Below are 20,033 nucleotides of genomic sequence, written 5' to 3' on the forward strand. Positions count from 1 at the left end.
CTCAGTCGACTAATGCAAGCCCAGTACGATGTAAAAACCAATCGTCCCTGCAGAACTTTAAATCTCTTCTTGACTGTGAGATGGAGCCAACACGACTGCTCCCAAACTAAGCACGAAACAAATAAGGCATCCAGCTTGATTATTTGTTTGATAGCACCAATTAGATTTATCACATTGCATTGGTGGGTGTATAACTCCACTATAGTGACCCTGTCTTGGGAGAAATGTAGGAGACTACTGCACGATGAACACATAATTCACATAACAGCAAATTGTATTTCTATGGGGTTCATTATGTTCCAGACAAGATGGTGGATCGTGACAAATGAATGAACTGATAAAGTTGACAGAAAAAAGGTGAGGGAGCGGATTAGTGCAGATAAAAACATTGCAGAAAAGGTGGGAAGGGGATGTTTGAAGTAGGGAAAGGAGATGCTCGGAGGTCAGAAGGATTTCCAGTTGACAGGAACGTAGGATTTAGGAGCAGAAGCAGGCAATTCAGCCCAAGGATAACGTGGCTGAAGTGGGGAAAACGGTTGGCGGAATAGAAGGAGCAAATAAGTGAATGTTGAAGGACTGGAGGATGTTTTCAGCAACATGGATTTGGAAAGGATCAAGGTGTTTGGGAGACAAGGCCCTGGAAGGACTTAAAGTTGAAGACAAGAATCTTAGTTGATTCTTTGAGTGGAGGGAAATAAGTGGGATGCAGCTGTTGTTTTTGGAGAAGTGCATATCACTTGTTTAGATATGCTATATAACACAGATGGCGATTGATTAAATTGCAGTACACAGCATGTAAAGACATCTTCAGTGCATCAAGATAGTCAGTAATATGCTGGTGAGATTAAACATTCGTCGCTGATCAAAACTATTTTCAAAGAACAATTATCTGTTCACTTCAGCATGTTGAGCGATACTAAAATTCATTTCAATGCCAATAAAAATCATATTTTAAAATGTTTATTTTTGGGGCTTTCATAATACTCAGTGGGTAAATACATTTCCTGGTTTTGTGCAAGTGATGCAAACATCACAGGCTCTGTTCTAGGGGGATGCTGAGTTCACTGTAAGTGGAAGTTCTGACAGGTCCTGGAATATCAAAGGAAGAAAAGCTCTCGGGCTTCCTACTCCTATTCACCATAAAGGACCCACTAGCTCCAAGATACATGTATATGTGTGGATATCAGTACAGGATCAGGCTTAACCATGATGCCTCCCATGGAGAATATCCTCCTACTTTTCACCATCTGGGCTCATGTATGAAGGATTATACTTGAGCGGCTATCAGAGGGCGAACATTACTTTAGCACAAGCCACCACCCAAGGATTCCCCACCCGTGGTGGGGAAGTTGTTGGAGAAGATTCTTAAAGATAGGATGTATGCGCATTTAGAAAGGAATAAACTCATTAACGATAGTCAACATGGTTTTGTGAGGGGGAGGTCATGCCTCACGAACCTGGTGGTGTTTTTTGAAGAAGTGACCAAAATGGTTGACGAAGGAAGGGCCGTGGATGTTGTCTATATGGACTTTAGTAAAGCGTTTGACAAAGTCCCTCATGGTAGGCTAGTGAAAAAGGTTGGATCCCATGGGATAAAGGGGGAGGTGGCTAGATGGGTGGAGAACTGGCTTGGTCATAGAAGACAGAGGGTGGTAGTGGAAGGGTCTTTTTCCGGCTGGAGGCCTGTGACTAGTGGTGTTCCGCAGGGCTCTGTATTGGGACCTCTGCTGTTTGTGATTTATATAAATGATCTGGAAGAAGGAGTAACTGGGGTGATCAGTAAGTTTGCGGACGACACAAAACTGGCAGGACTTGCAGATAGTGAGGAACATTGTCAGAGGCTACAGAAGGATATAGATAGGCTGGAAATTTGGGCAAGGAAATGGCAGATGGAGTTCAATCCTGATAAATGCGAAGTGATGCATTTTGGTGGGAATAATGTAGGGAGGAGCTACACGATAAATGGAAGAACCATAAAGGGTGTAGAGACGCAGAGGGACCTGGGTGTGCAAGTCCACAGATCTTTGAAGGTGACGTCACAGGTGGAGAAGGTGGTGAAGAAGGCATATGGCATGCTTGCCTTTATAGGACGGGGCATAGAGTATAAAAGTTGGGGTCTGATGTTGCAGATGTATAGAACGTTGGTTCGGCCGCATTTGGAATACTGCGTCCAGTTCTGGTCGCCACACTACCAGAAGGACGTGGAGGCTTTGGAGAGAGTACAGAGGAGGTTTACCAGGATGTTGCCTGGTATGGAGGGGCTTGGTTATGAGGAGAGATTGGGGAAACTGGGGTTGTTCTCCTTGGAAAGACGGAGGATGAGGGGAGACTTAATAGAGGTGTATAAAATTATGAAAGGCATAGATAGGGTGAACGGTGGGAAGCTTTTCCCCGGGTCGGTGGTGACGTTCACGAGGGGTCATAGGTTCAAGGTGAAGGGGGGGAGGTTTAACACAGATATCAGAAGGACATATTTCACACAGAGGGTCGTGGGGGCCTGGAATGTGTTGCCGGGCGAGGTGGTGGAGGCGGACACACTGGGAACGTTTAAGACTTATCTAGACAGCTATATGAACGGAGTGGGAATGGAGGGATACAAAAGAGTGGTCTAGTTTGGACCAGGGAGCGGCGCGGGCTAATTGTTCCTGGTTTCTCGTTTCAAGGCTTCATTCTACGATCATCTTGCTGGTGCCAGTACAGAGTGAGACTGCGGATAGTTGGGAACCTGTCTCGGGGGCAGGGAATTCATATGGTGTTCGTGGAAGTGGAAATGACTAGGGTTGGGAAGCATTTTCCGATCGGGGCCATTGTGATCTCCTGGACTCGTTTCGATCGCCTCAGGGGGTCGGAGAGGAATTTCCCAGATTTTTTTTTTCCCCATATTGGCCCTGGGGTTTTTCACTCTGGGTTTTCGCCTCTCCCTGGAGATCACATGGTCTGGAATGGGGGGGTGGGGGTAAGTTAATAGGTTGTAATGAACAAAGCATCGTAGCTGTGAGGGACAGCTCGGTGGATAGGATATTGGTATGTAGATAGGCTGGAAAATTGGGCGGGGATCCTGGATTCAGGATTCAATCCTGGACCGGGGAGCGGCGCGGGCTTGGAGGGCCGAAGGGCCTGTTCCTGTGCTGTATTGTTCTTTGTTCTTTGTTCTTTGATTTTGCATTTAGCTCTTGTCCAAACCTCATGACTCTGGAATCCGGGCGACATTATTTGATTGAATCTGGCAATTCCCTGTCAACAGAGTGACATGTGACAAGGATTCATCCTCTCCTAGAGATGTCCACACCAGATTGCCCCAAGGCACTGTGTTGGGATCTTTACTCGTTTTGAGATTAATAAATGACCTTCTCCACGAGGTAAAAATGGTGTGACTATTGCAGATGACTGTGTGGTTTGTGCATTAGCGAAAACTCAGGATCATGTCATTTCACTGCAAGATGATCTTCTCTGGAAGGCAATGGCCTAGTGGTATTATCGTTCGATAATTAATCCATAAACTCAGCTAGTGTTCTGGGGATCCAGGTTTGAATCCTTGGCAGCAAATGGAATTTGAATTTTATTATAAAAGATCTTTCTGGAATTAAGAATCTACCGATGACCATGAAACATTGTCAATTATCAGAAAAACCCATCTGGTTCACTAATGCCCTTTAGGGAAGGAAATCTGCTGTCCTTACCAGATCTGGCCGACATGTGACTCCAGAGCCACAGCAATGTGGTTGGCTCGCAACTACTCTCCAAGAGCAACTAAGAATGGGCGATAAATGCTGGCCAGCCAGTGACACCCATGTCCCACAAATGAATAAAAAAATTATGCAATACCTTGACACAAGTGATAAAGTCCCCCACAGGAGGTAAATTAGCAAAATAAAAGCAAATGGGATAGAAGGCAACATACTGGCATGGATTGAGGATTGGCTAATAGGCAGAAAACAGAAAGTAGGAATAAATGGGTCATTCTCGCATTGGCAGGCCGTGTCTAGTTGGGTACCGCAAGGATCAGTATTTGGGCCCCAGCTGTTCACAAAATATATCAATGATTTGGATGTGGGGACCAAAACTAATATTTCCAAGTTCACAGATGACACAAAGCTGGGCGGGAATGTGTGTTGTGAGGTAGATGTAAAACGACTACAGGAGGATTTGGACAGACTTAATGAGTGGGTAAGAACATGGCAGGTGGAATATAATGTGGAAAAATGTGAGGTATCCATTCTGGTAGAAGGAATAAGTGTGCAGAATATTTCCTAAATAGTAAGAAATTAGGAAGTGTAGGTGTACAGAGGGACCTGGGTGTCCTTGCCCATAATCACTGAAGGCTAACATGCAGGTGCAGCAAGCTGTTAGGAAGGCTAATGGAATGTTAGCCTTTATCGCAAGAGGATTTGAGAACAGGAGTAGTGAGGTCTTGCATCAATTTTATTGGAGCTTGGTTAGACAGCACCTGGAGTACTGTGTGCAGTCATGGTCCCCTTACCTTAGAAGGAATATTATTGCCATGGAGGGACTGCAACAAAGATTCACCAGACTTGTTCTGGGGATGACAGGGCTGTCTAGTTATTGGACAAACTGGGCCTGCATTCTCTGGAGTTTCAAAGAATCAGAGGTGATCGCATTTAAAGGAATAGACAGGGTAAATGCAAGTAAGATGTTTCCCCTTGTTTGGGGAGTCTAGAACCAGGGTTCACAATTTCAAAATAAGGCACTAAGGAATAAGATGAGGAGAAAATTCTTAACACAGAGGGTGTTGAATCTTTGAAATTCTCTACTCGAGAGGGCTGTGGAAGCTCAGTCATTGAGTACGTTTAAAGCAGAAAGCGATAGATTTCTGATTAACAATAATGTAAAGGATTATGGGGATAGTGAGTGTAAAAGGTATTGAAGTGTCCAATCAGCCACGATCTTAGTGAATAGCAGAGCAGGCCCGACTGGCTGAATGGCCTACTCTTGTTCCTATGTTCTTAAGTGCTGTGTAAATTTACATCCCATGGTGGTGCCTAACAGTCAATTGAGTACTTACTGGATTGTAGGCATAGTGACCACAAATTTGTGCAAGTGATAAATGACCAGGCAATCTATCCCGGTGGTGTTGGTTGAAGAATAAATGTTAGCCAGGGCACTTGGGAGGACTCATTCTATACTGCACTGAAATGTAAGCTTAGACTGCCTCAGAGGCAAGAGTGCTATTCCTGAGCCATGGAGGCCACCCCCAGGAACAGATTGAGAGAACACTTTGATTTAATGACCGTACAATGAAATCTTACCATTACATGAGCAGGCTTGATAGTGAAGGTACCGAGGAACAATGAAGCTGAGAAGAGCAGTAGTATATGTTAATACATTTCCCATGTCCAGTCGAAACTTCCCCTCGCAGTGTTGCTGGTGACAGTTGTGATTGGAACAGCGGTGAATGACCCTCTCTATCTGAATTCCATCCCACCTTTCCAAGTCCCCAGGAAAGGAGGTGAGTTTCTGCTGCAAAACGTCTGGTTTATAAAAGGAGTCTTCTGATTCCTTTACGACCAGAAGGATGTCTAAGTTTGGAAAACCCTGCGCTGGCTGCATGCTGATGAGCTCAATGTCCTTCTTGTTAACCTGCAGGAGGTTTGCCAGGGATCTCTGAAAGTTTCGCCAATGGTCACTGATGAACTTCTCCGGTGTGACCTGCGCCAGTTCCACCAGAACGCCGTGGTCGAGTACGTCTGGGGTCACACGCGTGACGTGTACTTGTGCACCCACCGTTGTGACGAATTTTCGGTCGGTGACACTGACATTGAAGGAGTAGTGACCTGCCGCTAAAGCACGCTGTGCCAACACTTTGCCATCTGCACTGCCAATGGAAAACATGCCATCTGCCATTAACCCCGGGACCATGCTGTACGTGAGGGTATCATGAAGGTCAAGATCTGCTGCGTGAATTTTTCCAACAAATCCTCCAGGAAACTTGCTGCTGGAAGTAACAATGAAAACCTGAAGTGGAAGCACAGATGGTGGGTACTGACTTTCCTTAATCACTCGAACGTTTATAAATGATGAAGATGACAAAGATGGCTGACCGCTGTCTGTGACCTGGAGAAAACAGATGTTTAGAAATGAATGGCATTGTCTTACTTCTTGCTCCATATTCTCTGCTGTAGTTATTTCAGACAGGGTTTAGTGAGAAAGCACACTGGATTAATAGTTCTGGATGTGTGCCAATATGAGACAGTGCCTGAGTCTTTGAGGCTTTCATTCGCTAAACCAATAGACATATCTAATATCATTTTCTAGTCTTTAATCCTCTCCCATTCACAATGCCTGAGCCTACAAAAGTGTACCTGTAGCTAAATGGATTATTAGAAGTATCAACCAAAATCTTATTATACATGTTATTAAAATATTCGTGGAAGTTCTTTTCTGTGGTGAATGGAATAATGGATGCTCTAATGAGTTTGTTCTGGATACAAAGAATAGGGCAGTTATACAGCAGGGAGGTACATCAATGGTACCTTTGTTTGCTGAGGTTGTAACAGTGCCAGTTTTGGATTTGCCTGAGCAGGTAGGAGGTATGCTGTTGAGTACAGCACAGATAATATTCAATTGTATCTTGGAGGATCTGATTGTGCAGGTTAAGTAATACAGGCAGAACTCAAGATGTGTTGATGCTGACCTATGTTTATGCAACGCCAGCGGCGTCTGGCGATGGGGGTACCACATACAGGTCCACCATTCTTAATGCTGATATGGCTAATTGGCACTCAACCTCATGTACCTAAGTTTCTTTTCGAACCTAACTGTCAGAGCCCTTGTAAAGGATTAAGAAGAGTGTTAAGACATTTCAGAAAATTTACCTGAACCTGCAGAATGTATTGATCCCTCACTTTCTGTTGGAGGCGAGCTTGCGTTTTCAGCAGTCCCTGTTGGTCAATGTGAAAGTTGTTCCCCTCGTTTCCAGCTGCAATCGAGAAAAGGAACGGTGGTCCGTTGGAGTCGGAGTCCCGGTCTATGACCAACAGTTGCAATACACTTGAGCCGATTGGCTCATTCTCCTGAGAAGGAAGGAACAGCTTTTAGTCTCAAAAGATCCGTGGGTTAATGACCACATGGACTTATCAGGAGAGATGATGGCCTGGGTGTTATTGCTATCTCAATCCAGAAACTCAGCAAATGTTCTGGGGACACAGTTCGAATCCCACCACAGCAAAAGTTAAAGTTAAGCTTATTTATTAGTCACAAGTAGGGTTACATTCACACTGCAATGAAGTTACTGTGAAAATCCCCTAAGGGTAGAGGAAGGTGGTGGAATTTGAGTTCAATAAAATAAATCTGGAATTATGAATCTATTCATGACCATGAAACATAGAATCTAGAAGCAGGAATAGGCTCATCGAGCCTGCTCCACCATTCATTTTGATCACAACTGATCATCAAGTTCAATATCCTGATTCGCCATATCCCTTGATCCCTTTAGCCCCAAGAGCGATATCTAATTTCTTCTTGAAATCAGACAATGTTTTGGCCTCAACTGCATAATGTGTAGTAATGGATTCGACACATTCACCACCCTCTGAGTGAAGAAATTTCTCCTCACCTCAGTTCTAAAAGGTTTACCCCTTATCCTCAAACTATGAACCCTAGTTCTGGACTCCCCCATCATTGGGAACATCCTTTCTGAATCTACCCTGTCTAGACCTGTTAGAATTTTATACATTTCTATGAGATTTCCTTTCACCCTTCTAAACTCCAGTGGATATAATCCTAACCGATTTAATCTCTCCTCATATAACAGACCTACCATTCCAGGAATCAGCCTGGTACACCTTTGCTGTACTCCCTCTATAGCAGGGACATCCTTCCTCAGATAAGGACACCAAAACTGCACACAATACTCTAGATGTGGCCTCACCAACACCCTATACAATTGCAGCAAAACATCCCTATCCCTATACTCAAATCCTTTCGCTATGAAGGCCAATATGCCATTCTTTACTGCCTACTTTCAGCGATTGATGCACGAGGACTCCAAGGTCTCATTGAGTATCCACCTCTCTCAATTTATGCCCATTCAAGTAATAATCTGTTTTCCTATTATTGCTACCAAAGTAGTAGTAGTAATGGGTCATTAAGTATGTTCAGCATTTTAGGGTCTGAACTCTGGAATTTCTTCCCTAAACTTCTCAGCCTCTCCAGTTCTCCTCCTTTAAGGTGCTGCTTAAAACCTACCTTTTTGTTCAAGCTTTATAGTCACTTATCCTAATATCTCTTTATCTGACTCAAAGAGAACAAAGAACAGTACAACACAGGAACAGGCCCTTCAGCCCCCTAAGTCCGTACCGATCATGATGCCTTAACTAAACTAAAAAAACCTTCTGCCCTTACTCAATCCGTAACACTCCATTCCCTCCCTATTTTTATATATTCATGACACATGGGCGTCACTGGCTGGCCAGCATTTATTGCCCATCCCTAGCTGCCTGAGGGCAGCTGAAAGCCAACCACATCACTGTGGCTCTGGAGTCACATGTAGGCCAGACCAGGTGAGGACAGCAGATTTCCTTCCCTAAAAGACATTAGTGAACCAGATGGGTTTCCCCGACAATCGACAATGATTTCATGGTCATCAGTAGATTCTTAATTCCAGATATTTTTGATTGGATCCAAATTCCACCATCTGCCGTGGTAGGATTCGAACCCGGGTCCCCAAAACATTAGCTGAGTTTCTGGATTAATAGTCCAGCGGTAATACCACTGGGCCATCGCCTCCTCTATTCATGTACCCATCCAGATGCTTCTTAAACTTGCTATCAAGGTTTGGTTTGATGTGCTCCTGTTAATGCTTTGCCATGTTGAAGGTATAATCAAAATGCAAGTTGTTGTGCTGGTGTTATTAGTATCATGTCTTCAGTAAAACATTACAATAAGGTGACTGTGATCTACTCGCACCAACCTGAATAACCACACTGTAGTTGAATTGAAAGAACATCGGTGGATTGTCATTCACATCTAAAACCTGGATGTTCAGAGCAGTGTGACTGTAGAGGGGAGGTTTGCCATTGTCCACAGCCCGGATCATCAAGGAATAACTGGGTATCTGGAGAAGAGACACAGCATCAGTCATGGGTCCTATTATAATTATAAAAATGTAAACTTAAAATACTTGCATTGCATTATTACCACGTGACAGCAGATTTTTAAAAAACCTTTCAGCTTCACTGGATGAATGCATTCTGTGATGTGGTAATGTATCATAGAAATATAGAATGGTCCCGTGCTTTTCTTAGCCCAGCTTGTGTTAGCTGACAAAACAGTGCAGGTGGAACCATTGATAGAACTGGCTTCAGCAATCCTGGTTTTTGGAAGGGAAATAAAATCATTTAGCGTTCCCAGTCCCAGTCCCTTTCTGCAGACTATGGCTGGCAAGTGGTCAGAGGCAAACTAGGCTAGCCTTTGGCATTCCCTGTCTGGCAGTCAAATAGCCTGGCAGCACTCACTTCATGGCTGATAAAACACGTGGCGGAGCTTTGGAATCCTGCCAGAAACAAAACTCCACCAATAAGAACCCTTTGAACTAAATAACAATAAGCTCTCCTGATGAGCAGCCTATTTTTTTTTTTCTGGAAGTAGGGAAACATCGATCACCTTGTGAAGCAACAGCCTTAAGACCTCATTTACTGCCCATGACAGTAACACAAATGCCTTCACTGGGTGCCTTCAACCAGGTCTTAAGCAAGTTGTCCTGGTGTCTGAGGCTATGCTCCAGGTCAGCCTATTCCATAGTTGATGTTGGACCATTCTCAGGCAGCTTAATCAGATCCTGATTTCCTCTAATGATATTTTGTGGCAGCTTTCAGGCTGAAGTCTACTCAAACCTGGTGGAATTCTGAAGTGATACTGAACTGCGATTTTGCTTATGTTTTGAATCTTTGAAATAAAGTTACCCCATTGTCTGCTGTTTTGGAAATATGATTTCCGGGATCAGAAATCCAGAAACCTCCTCCCACTGTTATTGACTTAGTTTGCCAAGAAGAGGAACCTATACCATTTCTTTCTGGTTATAAATTGAAGTCAGGTTTTAGAGTAAGAGGAAGTTTTCTCATCCATTGTATGAACCAGGTTAATCAAGAATGGAAATAAATTTACCTGCTGTGCCACCCAGTGCCCGCCAGGACAATATACTTTTTCAGCATGTCACTCAAACACCCCCACCATGGCAGTGTTATCTGTTCACCTGCAAGGGCAATGCTTTATCAACTGTACCGTCCAGATTTTCTGTTACAGACTTTCTATTTACCTCCTCCCTGTCAAGGTGCTGTGATAACAAAACCTCCCCGCTCTTTGGGTTTATCCTGAAGTGCTGGTCAGGATCACCATTCATTATTGAATAATGGATCAGGTTGTTTAGGGGTCCATCAGTGTCAGTGGCTGTCACCTATTGGGAACACAAGAAACAGAGAGAGAGAGAACAAGATGAGGGTGAGGTAATGTCTCATTTTCTTGAAATAATAAATGATAACTGAAGAGCATTCAGGTCTTTAATCCTAACAGCAGTTGGGATCTGGTTGGGATTCTAACTTTAACTCAGGCCAACCCAACAATAAATTACAATTTCATTATTTGGATTAAAGAACACAATAATTATTTTCTTTTCACAGCAGAGGTAACTTTATATCACCATCAGTGTGAAAGATTGACACCCGACCTTTGTGCAGTAAATACCCACGCAACATAGTTTTGTGGCTTCCTGGTCAAACTTACATATCCACACTACTTTTCTTTACTTACCATTATAATTATAAAAATGTAAACTTTCTTAACTGCGTTAGTTAAATGTCAAATTATTTAAATGTTAGATGAAATAACATTGCAGGGGAGGCGATGGTCGAGTGGTATTATCGCTAGATTATTAATCCAGAAACGCAGCTAATGTTCTGGGGACCTGGATTCGAATCCCGCCCACAGCAGATGGTGGAATTTGAATTTAATGAAAACAAAAATCTGGAAATAGAATCGACTGATTGTTGGAAAACTCCATCTGGCTCACTGATGCTCTTTAGGGAAGGAAATCCTGACCTGATCTGGCCTACATGTGACTCCAGAGCCACAGTAATGTGGTGGACTCTCAACTATCCTCAGGCAACTAAGAATGGGCAATAAATGCTGGCCAGCCAGCGATGTCCATGACCCACGAATGAATAAAAACAAAGTTGAGGCCATGGAAAAAAATGACAGATTGGGTGGAAACGGTGTCCAGGGTGAATTGCGCAGTTATAACTTATGATGATCTTTGCAATAGCAGTTTTGACTTTACTTCCCAGACTCATTTCTATTTGTATGATAATGTTACAACAATGGTTACTTTTTAACTTACTTTAAGAACCAGTTCCCCATGTAGAGCATCTTCACTGATTTCAGCACTGTACACGTTGTGGCTGAACTTGGGTGGGTTATCATTAACATCCGTGACATTGATGATCACCGTCGTACTGTCACTGAATAACGGTGTTCCTTTTCTGTTACCATCCACTGACAGGTAAAACTCCTGGCACGATTCATAGTCGAGGCTCCCATTTACATACATGGCTCCTAAGCACAGAATTTCACATCGGTTTTACAAATGGTTTGGTGGATAGATTTTTATTTAAAAATTTCAATCTTGCCCATCCCTGATAAACAAAGCAAGAATTAGAACATGTGGAGAATCATTACACATCTCCCAGGACTTCCTAAAGCATTATAATGAATTGTATCTGAAGTGAAGTGCAAATGCTAAACTATATAAGTGAAAGCAAACTCCATTTTACACAATGCAATCTCTCACAAGCAACAATGAAATGAATCTACAAATCTATCTTTAGAGCACTTGTGAAAGAATAATGTTACCAGGACAAATCAATATTTTTCTCCAATAAGTTCTGTAGGATTTTCTTCTGTCATAGTTGAATGGGCAGCACAGACTAATATCCAAAGCCTACCAAGGTTTATACGGATACCAGGAGCTCAGCCAAGAATGAGCTACTGAGATGGTTGTCCTGATGATCGAAACTTTTAAAATGGGGATAATTTAGTGATGGATTTTGAAGAGTTCCAGTGATGGGACTGTGACTATTTTCCTTGTCAGATTGTTTCATTGTGAGATTGTCCTTGGGAAGAAAGATTGTTACTACTGTCTTGGAAACAAAAGGTCTCTGGAGTTTGTGGGGATGTCTACCCCATGTTTTGTCATTAGCAGCGGGCACCCAGGTCCTTGCCTCTGTCAATTCCCAGCAGTCCATTCCATATTTTATAGAAGTCTCAGAGCACCAGATTAAAGTCCAACAGGTTTAGATGGAATCACAAGCTTTCGGAGCGCTGCCCCTTCATCAGGTGAAGGAGCAGTGCTCCGAAAGCTCGTGATTCCAAATAAATCTGTTGGACCTTAACCTGGTGTTGTGAGACGTCTTACTCTGCCCACCCCAGTCCAACGCTGGTATCTCCACATCATATTTTATAGAACATGACCAGTCTATTTTTCTCCCTCCTTCCATAGTGATTCCCATTGTAAATCTTGATGAAGAACTTAAAGCTATTCTTTTTTATTCAATCATGGGATATAGGCATCACCAGCTGGCCAGCGTTTACTGCCTATCCCAAGTCAGAAACCTGTTATTGTCTTCCCCAGCTACAGCTGGCCTCTGTGGTCTATCATGCCCTCCCCCGAGGGGCTCCGTAGCCGATTGTGAACCCAATTTCCCGGCTCTCTCACGATCTCACAGGCTCGCCCTGCCCATCGGCCGGTGGGGCGAGAGGGTAAGATCGCCACCCACATGTCAATCCTTGCCCTTAACTCATCCGTTTTACCTATAATATTCCTGCCGCTAAAGTAGAGACCATCCAGCCTTGCCTTACTGTTTTGAAATGTAATACAACTGCATTATGCTGTGTCCCCATTCTGCTAACAGTCTGGGTCCCCTCTCCCTGCTGAATTAGTTTAGTTCTTGTCTAATGTTGGTATTATGTTCCGATATTGAATGCAGAGAGATCCAAGGTAGTCCTTGCAAGTGAACTGTCTCAGTATGTTTAAATATCGGTGGCACAGTGATATACCATATACCAGTCCATACGCTTATGTGACACGTTGCTCTCCAGTGTATCAGCAATCTCTCTCTTCTATTGCATACCATATATTCATGAGCCTTTCATTTGCTTGTGTCACTTGGACGTTAATGAGGGAAAATGGAAACTTAACAGCAGCCATGTGGTATATAACCAGCAAACCTCGTATGCTTTCAGAATGAAAGAGATTTAATTGTTACCTGTTTTGGAATCAATGCAAAACTTGCCGTGGTCGTTGCCATTCGTGATGGTGTAAAGGATCTGTGCATTGTTAGTGGCATCTCGTGTTAGTGCTGACACACTCAGTATCTGCAACCCAATGCTCACATTCTCTGGGACGGTGGCAGTGTACTCCCTTTGAATGAACACCGGGATGAACTCTTCAATGCCTATGACTGAAACCACCACAGTGACAAATGAAGACAGTCTCTCTGCAAGGCCATGGTCTGTGGCTTGAACAATGAGGTTAAACGCTTTCTGCTGCTCCTTGTATAAAGACTTTGCCAGATATATGACACCTGAGAGCTCATCAATGGAGAAATATTCATTTGCTGAGTCCAGCAAGGAATATGTGACCTCTGCACTCGGACCTGTTGATGGGGAAAACAAAGTTAGAAAGGAATAAGTGTGTCTATCCTATTACAAAGTTTAAGCCAGACAGGATAGTGGAGAGCTTGGCAATCCCTCCTATGATGCGACTCTATTCTGTACTGTACCTCCCTTGATAACTACTTCTAAGCAAATCTATACTGCAGGGACAGGGAATCCACCTAATGTCATCTGAGTCACCCCTACACCATCATTCTATCCAGCCAGAAGCCCCCAATTCAGCAAATCCATTTCATCTCTCCATTTATGCATTGACAACATATTCCAGGTAAGAACAAATACACACCCTCAGAGAAAAGTCCACACACATCTGTCCATTTCAAAAGGAAGAACATTAACTCCTTTTTGTCATGAAATCCCTTGAGAACAAGGGCAATGAATCCTTACCCAAGGACAGTGAATTCTTATCCTGTATAATTAGTCCTTTGCCTACACATTTTTGACCCACTGATTCTTCCCAAATTCCTGCATAATTTCAGATCTGGCAGACCATCCACTAACAGTGTTGCGGTTGAACCTTGGTGTCCCGTACATCAGTCGCTGAAAGTAAGCATGCAGGTATAGCAGGCGGTAAAGAAGGCAAATGGCATATTGGCCTTCACAGCAAGAGGATTTGAGTATCAGAATAGGGATGTTTTACTGCAATTGTATAGGGCTTTGGTTATGCCACAGCTGGAGTATTGTGTGCAGTTTTGGTGTCCTGATCTGAGGAAGAATATTCTTGCTATAAAGGGAGCGCAGAGAAAGTTTACCAGGCTGATTCCTGGGATGGCAAGTCTGTCATATGAGGAGGGACTAAGTCAGTTAGGATTATATTCATTGGGGTTTAGAAGAGTGAGAGAGAATCTCATTGAAATTTATAAAATTCTAGCAGGATTAGACAGGGTAGATTCAGAAAGAATGTTCCCAATGGTGGGATAATCCACAACTAGGGGCCATAGTTTGAGGATTAGGGGTAAACCTTTTAGGACTGAGGTGAGGAGAAATTTCTTCACCCACTGAGTGACTTCAAGAAGGAATTAGATATAGCTATTGGGGCCAAAGGTATCAAGAGATATGGAGGAAGACAGGATTAGGGTATTGAAATTGATGATCAGCCATGATCATAATGAACGGTGGAGCAGACTCAAGGGCTGAATGGCCTACTCCTGCTCCTATTTTCTATGTATGTTTCTATGTATGTTTCCGGAAATAATATCACACCCTAGCAATCCCAGAGGCCATAAAAAGCAATGAAGAGCTCAAATAGTGTTTGCTGTCCAACGAAAGGGAACATGAGCTGAGAGGGAAGTTTGGCTAAACACAAGCATTCAACTGGGAACTCAACATGGCTAAATATGAAATCAGGTGTTTACCATACATGTCTGGGGTAAAGAATAACCTAAATGTGATGATGATGATAAACTAGGTGTAAAATAACAACAAAAAGAAATGCTGGAATCACATTGCAGAGAGGTTAAATGCAGTACATTTTGGGTGCAGATTCGTCCTCAAGAAGAAATATAAGAGATGGAGCGGTATGTTAATGAAATGAGCAAATGGGAGGGGAAGGTTAATTTAAAATATATATAAGGGATTAAAAACAAAATGATGTAACAGATCATCTCAGATAATCTCTAACTGTTTGACGAGCTAGTCCAAAGATGTGTGGGTTAGGTTGATTGGCCATGATAAATTGCCCCTTAATGTCAGGGGAATTAAAAAGTTAAAGTTTATTCATTAGTCACAAATTGGTTTACATTAACACTGCAATGAAGTTCCTGTGAAAATCCCCTTGTCACCACACTTTGGCACCTGTTCAGGTACACTGAAGGAGAATTTAGCACGGCCAAAGCAGCCAACCAGCACGTCTTTTTGACTAGGAGGGTAAATATGTGGCGTTACGGGGATAGGACAGCACCTGGGTGGGATTGTTGTGGTGCAGGCTTGATGGGCCAAATGGCCTCCTTCTGCACTGTAGATTCTATGATTCTATGTTTAATATGCCTGCCTGCCTCTGAGTTTTCAGCTCTGAAGTGTGGTACACATCTGGAGCACTGGGTTTATCCTTTCTCTTAGCAGGTATAGGCCAGCCTGTTGAGTGTTTCTAATGCTTTCTGTGTTCATAGAATCATAGAATCCCTATCGTGCAGAAGGAGGCCATTCAGCCCATTGAACCTGCACCACCAACAATCCCATCCTATCCCGTAACCCCATGTATTTACCCTAGCTAGTCCCCCTACACTAAGGGGCAATTTAACATGGCCAGTCCACCTAACCCTCGCACCTTTGGAGTGTGGGAAGAAACCGGAGCAGACATGGGCAGCCCGTGCAAGCTCCACACAGGCAGTGACCCGAGGCCAGAACTGAACCTGGGTCCCTGGTGCTGTGAGGCAGCAGTGCTAACCACTGTGCCACCGTGCTGATTTTTACCAACTACAGTATTTTCCTTCCTCCAGCGAATGCAAGTTAGGTACCCAGCCGAGCTAAAATTGGTTTCAAATACAGAATTGTTGAAAGTTATGCTGATTTAGCGAAACAAAAGCCTATTAAGTCAGCCGCATCCTTCAAAGAGTGACAATTGTAGGGGGTGGATATCCGGGGCCCTCAATTCAACATCACAGAAGCATCAGACAAACTGTTGAGATATACAAGAAAATCACTAGCTACTTACCAACATCAGGGTCCCGGGCATGGACAACTGCCACAGGGGTCTTAACAGTGGTGTTGTCAAAAACAGATACTGCGTACTGCGATGCGGAAAATTTGGGAGGGTTGTCATTCACATCCAGTAATACAATGTTGATATCGGCTTCACAAAATAGACCACTCCCATCAGATGCTTTTGCAACCAGATTATACACAGCTTGACTCTCACGGTCCAAAGTGCCAACTGTCATCAGTTCCCCTGAGGCAAAGAATAGACATAAGAGTCACTACAATGTATACTGCCATTCAAATCCCTAACAGCTCACTCTGATCAGTCGAGTGAGTTCGCCTACTGAATAGCTGAGACATGCTGAACAGGAAGGTCCATGGCTAAGATCCAGTGTGAATCGAGCTTAACGAAACACAGTTGGGCTGGTGTTTGGTGTGCTGCAATTGGCCTCAGGGCTCATGGGTTACTAGAGATTCTGACTCATAATCACTATCCATTGCCTCTGCTGGAAGTGTGCACGTGTGTGATTGACAAATAAGAACAGGCCCAGACTTGGTTTTGTTGCCACTGTGTATAGAAAAAACCCATTCAGGCCAAAAGTTTCAGCTTACACATGAATAATGGCCACTTTGCTGACATACCATTGCTGATAGAATTATAGCCATATTGAAAAGAGCAGTGAAAAGAAAAACGGTGGAGAAAACTGGTGATAAACTAGAAGATTCATTATTCAGAAGCCTGGCAACATCTTTCTTAGAATCATAGAATCCTACAGTGCAGAAGGAGGCCATTTGGCTCATCCGCACCGACTACAATCCCACCCAGGCCCTATCCCCACAACCCAATGCATTTATCCTCGCTAGTCCCCCTAACACTAAGGGGCAATTTAGCACGGCCAATCCACCTAACCCGCACATGTTTGGACTGTGGGAGGAAACCGGAGCACCCGGAGGAAACCCATGCAGACACGGGGAGAACGTGCAAATTCAACACAGACAGTGATGCAAGCCAGGAATCGAACCCGGGTCTCTGTGAGGCAGCAATGCTAACCACTGAGCCACTGTGCCGCCCCTTTATTTTCTTCATTCCAATTCTTTCTTTTTTAATAACTTTTTTTTTGTCTGAGGCTTAACTGCCTAAATTTACTTCACCTTGCCCTAATTCTGTTCAGAACCTATCTTTGTTTCAGGTTATTCATTTATTTTTTTATGGGATGTGGGCAAAGCCTGTATTTGTAGCCCATCCCTAACTGCCTTAGAACTGAGGGCAGTTAGTAGCAGAGTCAACCACATTTCTATTGATCTGAAGTCACATGCAGGCACTGGATAAGGACAACAGATTTCCTTCCATTAGTGAAGCAGATGGAAGATAATTAATGATAATTTCATGGTCACCATTACTGATGGTCAGCTTTATATTCCAGATTTATTAATTGAATTCAAATTCCACTAGCTGCCGTGGTGGGACTTGAACCCAGGACCCCAGAGCACTAGTTCTGGATGACTAGTCCAGTGACATTACCACTAGGCCAGCATCTCCCTTCAATAATGTGACTGAAAGTTGTACTTACAGTTATCCAAATTTGAGAAATGCAAGTATCACAACTGGGCAATCACATATTGATACACAAACCTCTGGACAGCTCCAATTCAATGCATTCAAACAATCGTAAATATATTTGGAAAGAAAATTATTCATCCTTTCATGCACAGCAGGGGTTGTCTTTCACAATATGACCACTTTTGGCAGACTTTGCACTAGTTTTGAGAAAAAATATTTTATGTGTATGCTCACTGACACTTGAGCACAAATATTTCTGCTGATTGAAAAATATACTACCATTGGAAATTAAAGGGCTGAATATGATGGGGGTTTGGGGGCAAGCCCATCTCCTCCTGGCCGGCCTACTCCACGGTTATTTTAACTCTCTTAGCCCAGCAGCAGCACCAAGAGCGGGGTAGGCAGGCTGAAGGGAACGTGCAGCGATGGAACCAGCCTTAAAGGTAAATCCAGGGTCTCAATGGACCAGATTGGCAGCCTCTGGTGATGGGGGTTAGAGTTGGTGGGAAACATGGGGGTTAATTACCTGGGAGAGAACCCACTGACGTGCACAAGGGACCCGAAAAGGAGACACCTGCTCCCTTGTCCAGCCATCAGTCCATTAGGTTTAACGTGGCACTTACCACCAGTCTCCATCACCGAGGATAAAATCTCACTCATTGTCCACTTAAAGTTTTCGTTTTTTCCCATAGGCAAGTAGGTTGCCTGATGCCTCCTTGGCTGCTGGTAAAATTGCAGTGGTAATGGGCGCCCCTGTCATTGCAGCCAATTTTTACAGCCCCCACCAACCACCTATCCACCGGTGGGGGGAAGCATAAAATTCTAGACTAAGATATCCAATCAAGATTAAGCCACAATTTTTGAAATATAAAACCTTAATGAGCAGAACACAGGCAGCAGACAAAAATTATGAATCCAATACACTTCGGAAGAAACTGTAATTCTCCACAGTAATATAATTTTTTATTGCAAAATTATTTGCCAAGGTATAAAGTAAGCAAGCAGACCAGGATTAGTCAGGGTTATTCATGCATTTGGACAATTGACAATGATTTTCAACTTGTTAGAAATGTCTCCTCCCCTCACAGAAACCACAGTTGGAAAGTTCCATGCATGTACACTTGGAACGAACATTGAAATTATGCAATCCAATGTTGCATAAAAGTTGGCACAGTATTAGAAAAAGACCAATGAAGTTATCATTGAAAATATTAATCTAACTAAGAGTGCCACGTGGAAAGTTTCCGCATCACTGAAGAAGCCGGTAATTCCATCTCAGTGTCTGCTGAGGGGATGGAGCTTGACTATGGCAGTATACAAGTTCACCCTGGGACAGCTAGCATTATTGCTGCCCATTTTGTTTGAAGTGCAGATACAATTAGAATAGAATAGACTTGATCACATCATAAAAAGAAGCAATAGTTAACTCCATTCGCGTCATATCATGAAACTAGCAGAATGGTAGAAGGCAACCTAGCTGGTCTTTGACTTTGCTCCCCTTACCATTAGCATTTGCTATCTTTCTATCCTTTGACTTTGCTTTAAGTTGTGTTCGAGCCAATGCTGTTGTAAACTCTGCCTATTAGCCATTAGCAACTTGAGATCCTCAACTAGCTCCAGGCTGCAGGGTTACATATCACTTTTCCAGTTGTTATGGTTAAATACCGCTGCACTCTTTACATATAAACTTCAAAACCACGACTGTTTATTTTTTTTTACCTGTCTGTGGGTCAAGGCGGAACTTGTTTGCGCCTGGCCCTTGCAGCGTGTAAGTTATCTGAGCATTGATGCCAGCATCGGAGTCTTCTGCAGAAACCTTCAAAATGAACTGACCCCAAGGTGTCCCTTCTGAAATGGCTTCAGAATACATCAGCTGTAGAAAGAGAGACCAATGTCAAAATAAAACAGACGTATCGAAGCAGGGGCACAAGTGACAGACCAAAAGGGCAATTACTTCTCTACTCAGCATTCGCAAGCAGTGTGTCAAATGCATACTTTCCCCAATGTAGCTATGAAACTTGAAGGAGGGACTCACAACAAGGTAGGGGAAGGGTGACACCACTATATTCTCCAGAGGAGCATGTGTATGTTGGCTGGAGATCCAGGGGATGGTATTAAATTTCTTGCTCACTTTGCTATTACTTTAAATAGA

At 43.3% G+C, this 20,033-nt stretch overlaps 1 protein-coding gene across 1 annotated transcript in view; it reads right to left on the reverse strand.

Annotated features, from left to right (window-relative positions):
• LOC144505034 (protocadherin Fat 1-like) overlaps positions 1-20,033 on the reverse strand; it is a 106,624-nt gene that overhangs the window by 24,476 nt on the left and 62,115 nt on the right. The window contains exons 11-18 of the mRNA XM_078230712.1: positions 19,601-19,754; positions 16,337-16,570; positions 13,275-13,664; positions 11,351-11,565; positions 10,274-10,411; positions 8,930-9,073; positions 6,834-7,031; positions 5,268-6,072 (exon numbers count right to left, since the gene is read on the reverse strand). Of these exons, the coding sequence (XP_078086838.1) occupies positions 5,268-6,072; positions 6,834-7,031; positions 8,930-9,073; positions 10,274-10,411; positions 11,351-11,565; positions 13,275-13,664; positions 16,337-16,570; positions 19,601-19,754 (2,278 nt within the window). The remainder of the gene's footprint in view (positions 1-5,267; positions 6,073-6,833; positions 7,032-8,929; positions 9,074-10,273; positions 10,412-11,350; positions 11,566-13,274; positions 13,665-16,336; positions 16,571-19,600; positions 19,755-20,033) is intronic.

The sequence above is a fragment of the Mustelus asterias genome, chromosome 16 (assembly GCF_964213995.1).
Source record: "Mustelus asterias chromosome 16, sMusAst1.hap1.1, whole genome shotgun sequence".
In the NCBI taxonomy this organism is placed as follows: Eukaryota; Metazoa; Chordata; class Chondrichthyes; order Carcharhiniformes; family Triakidae; genus Mustelus; species Mustelus asterias.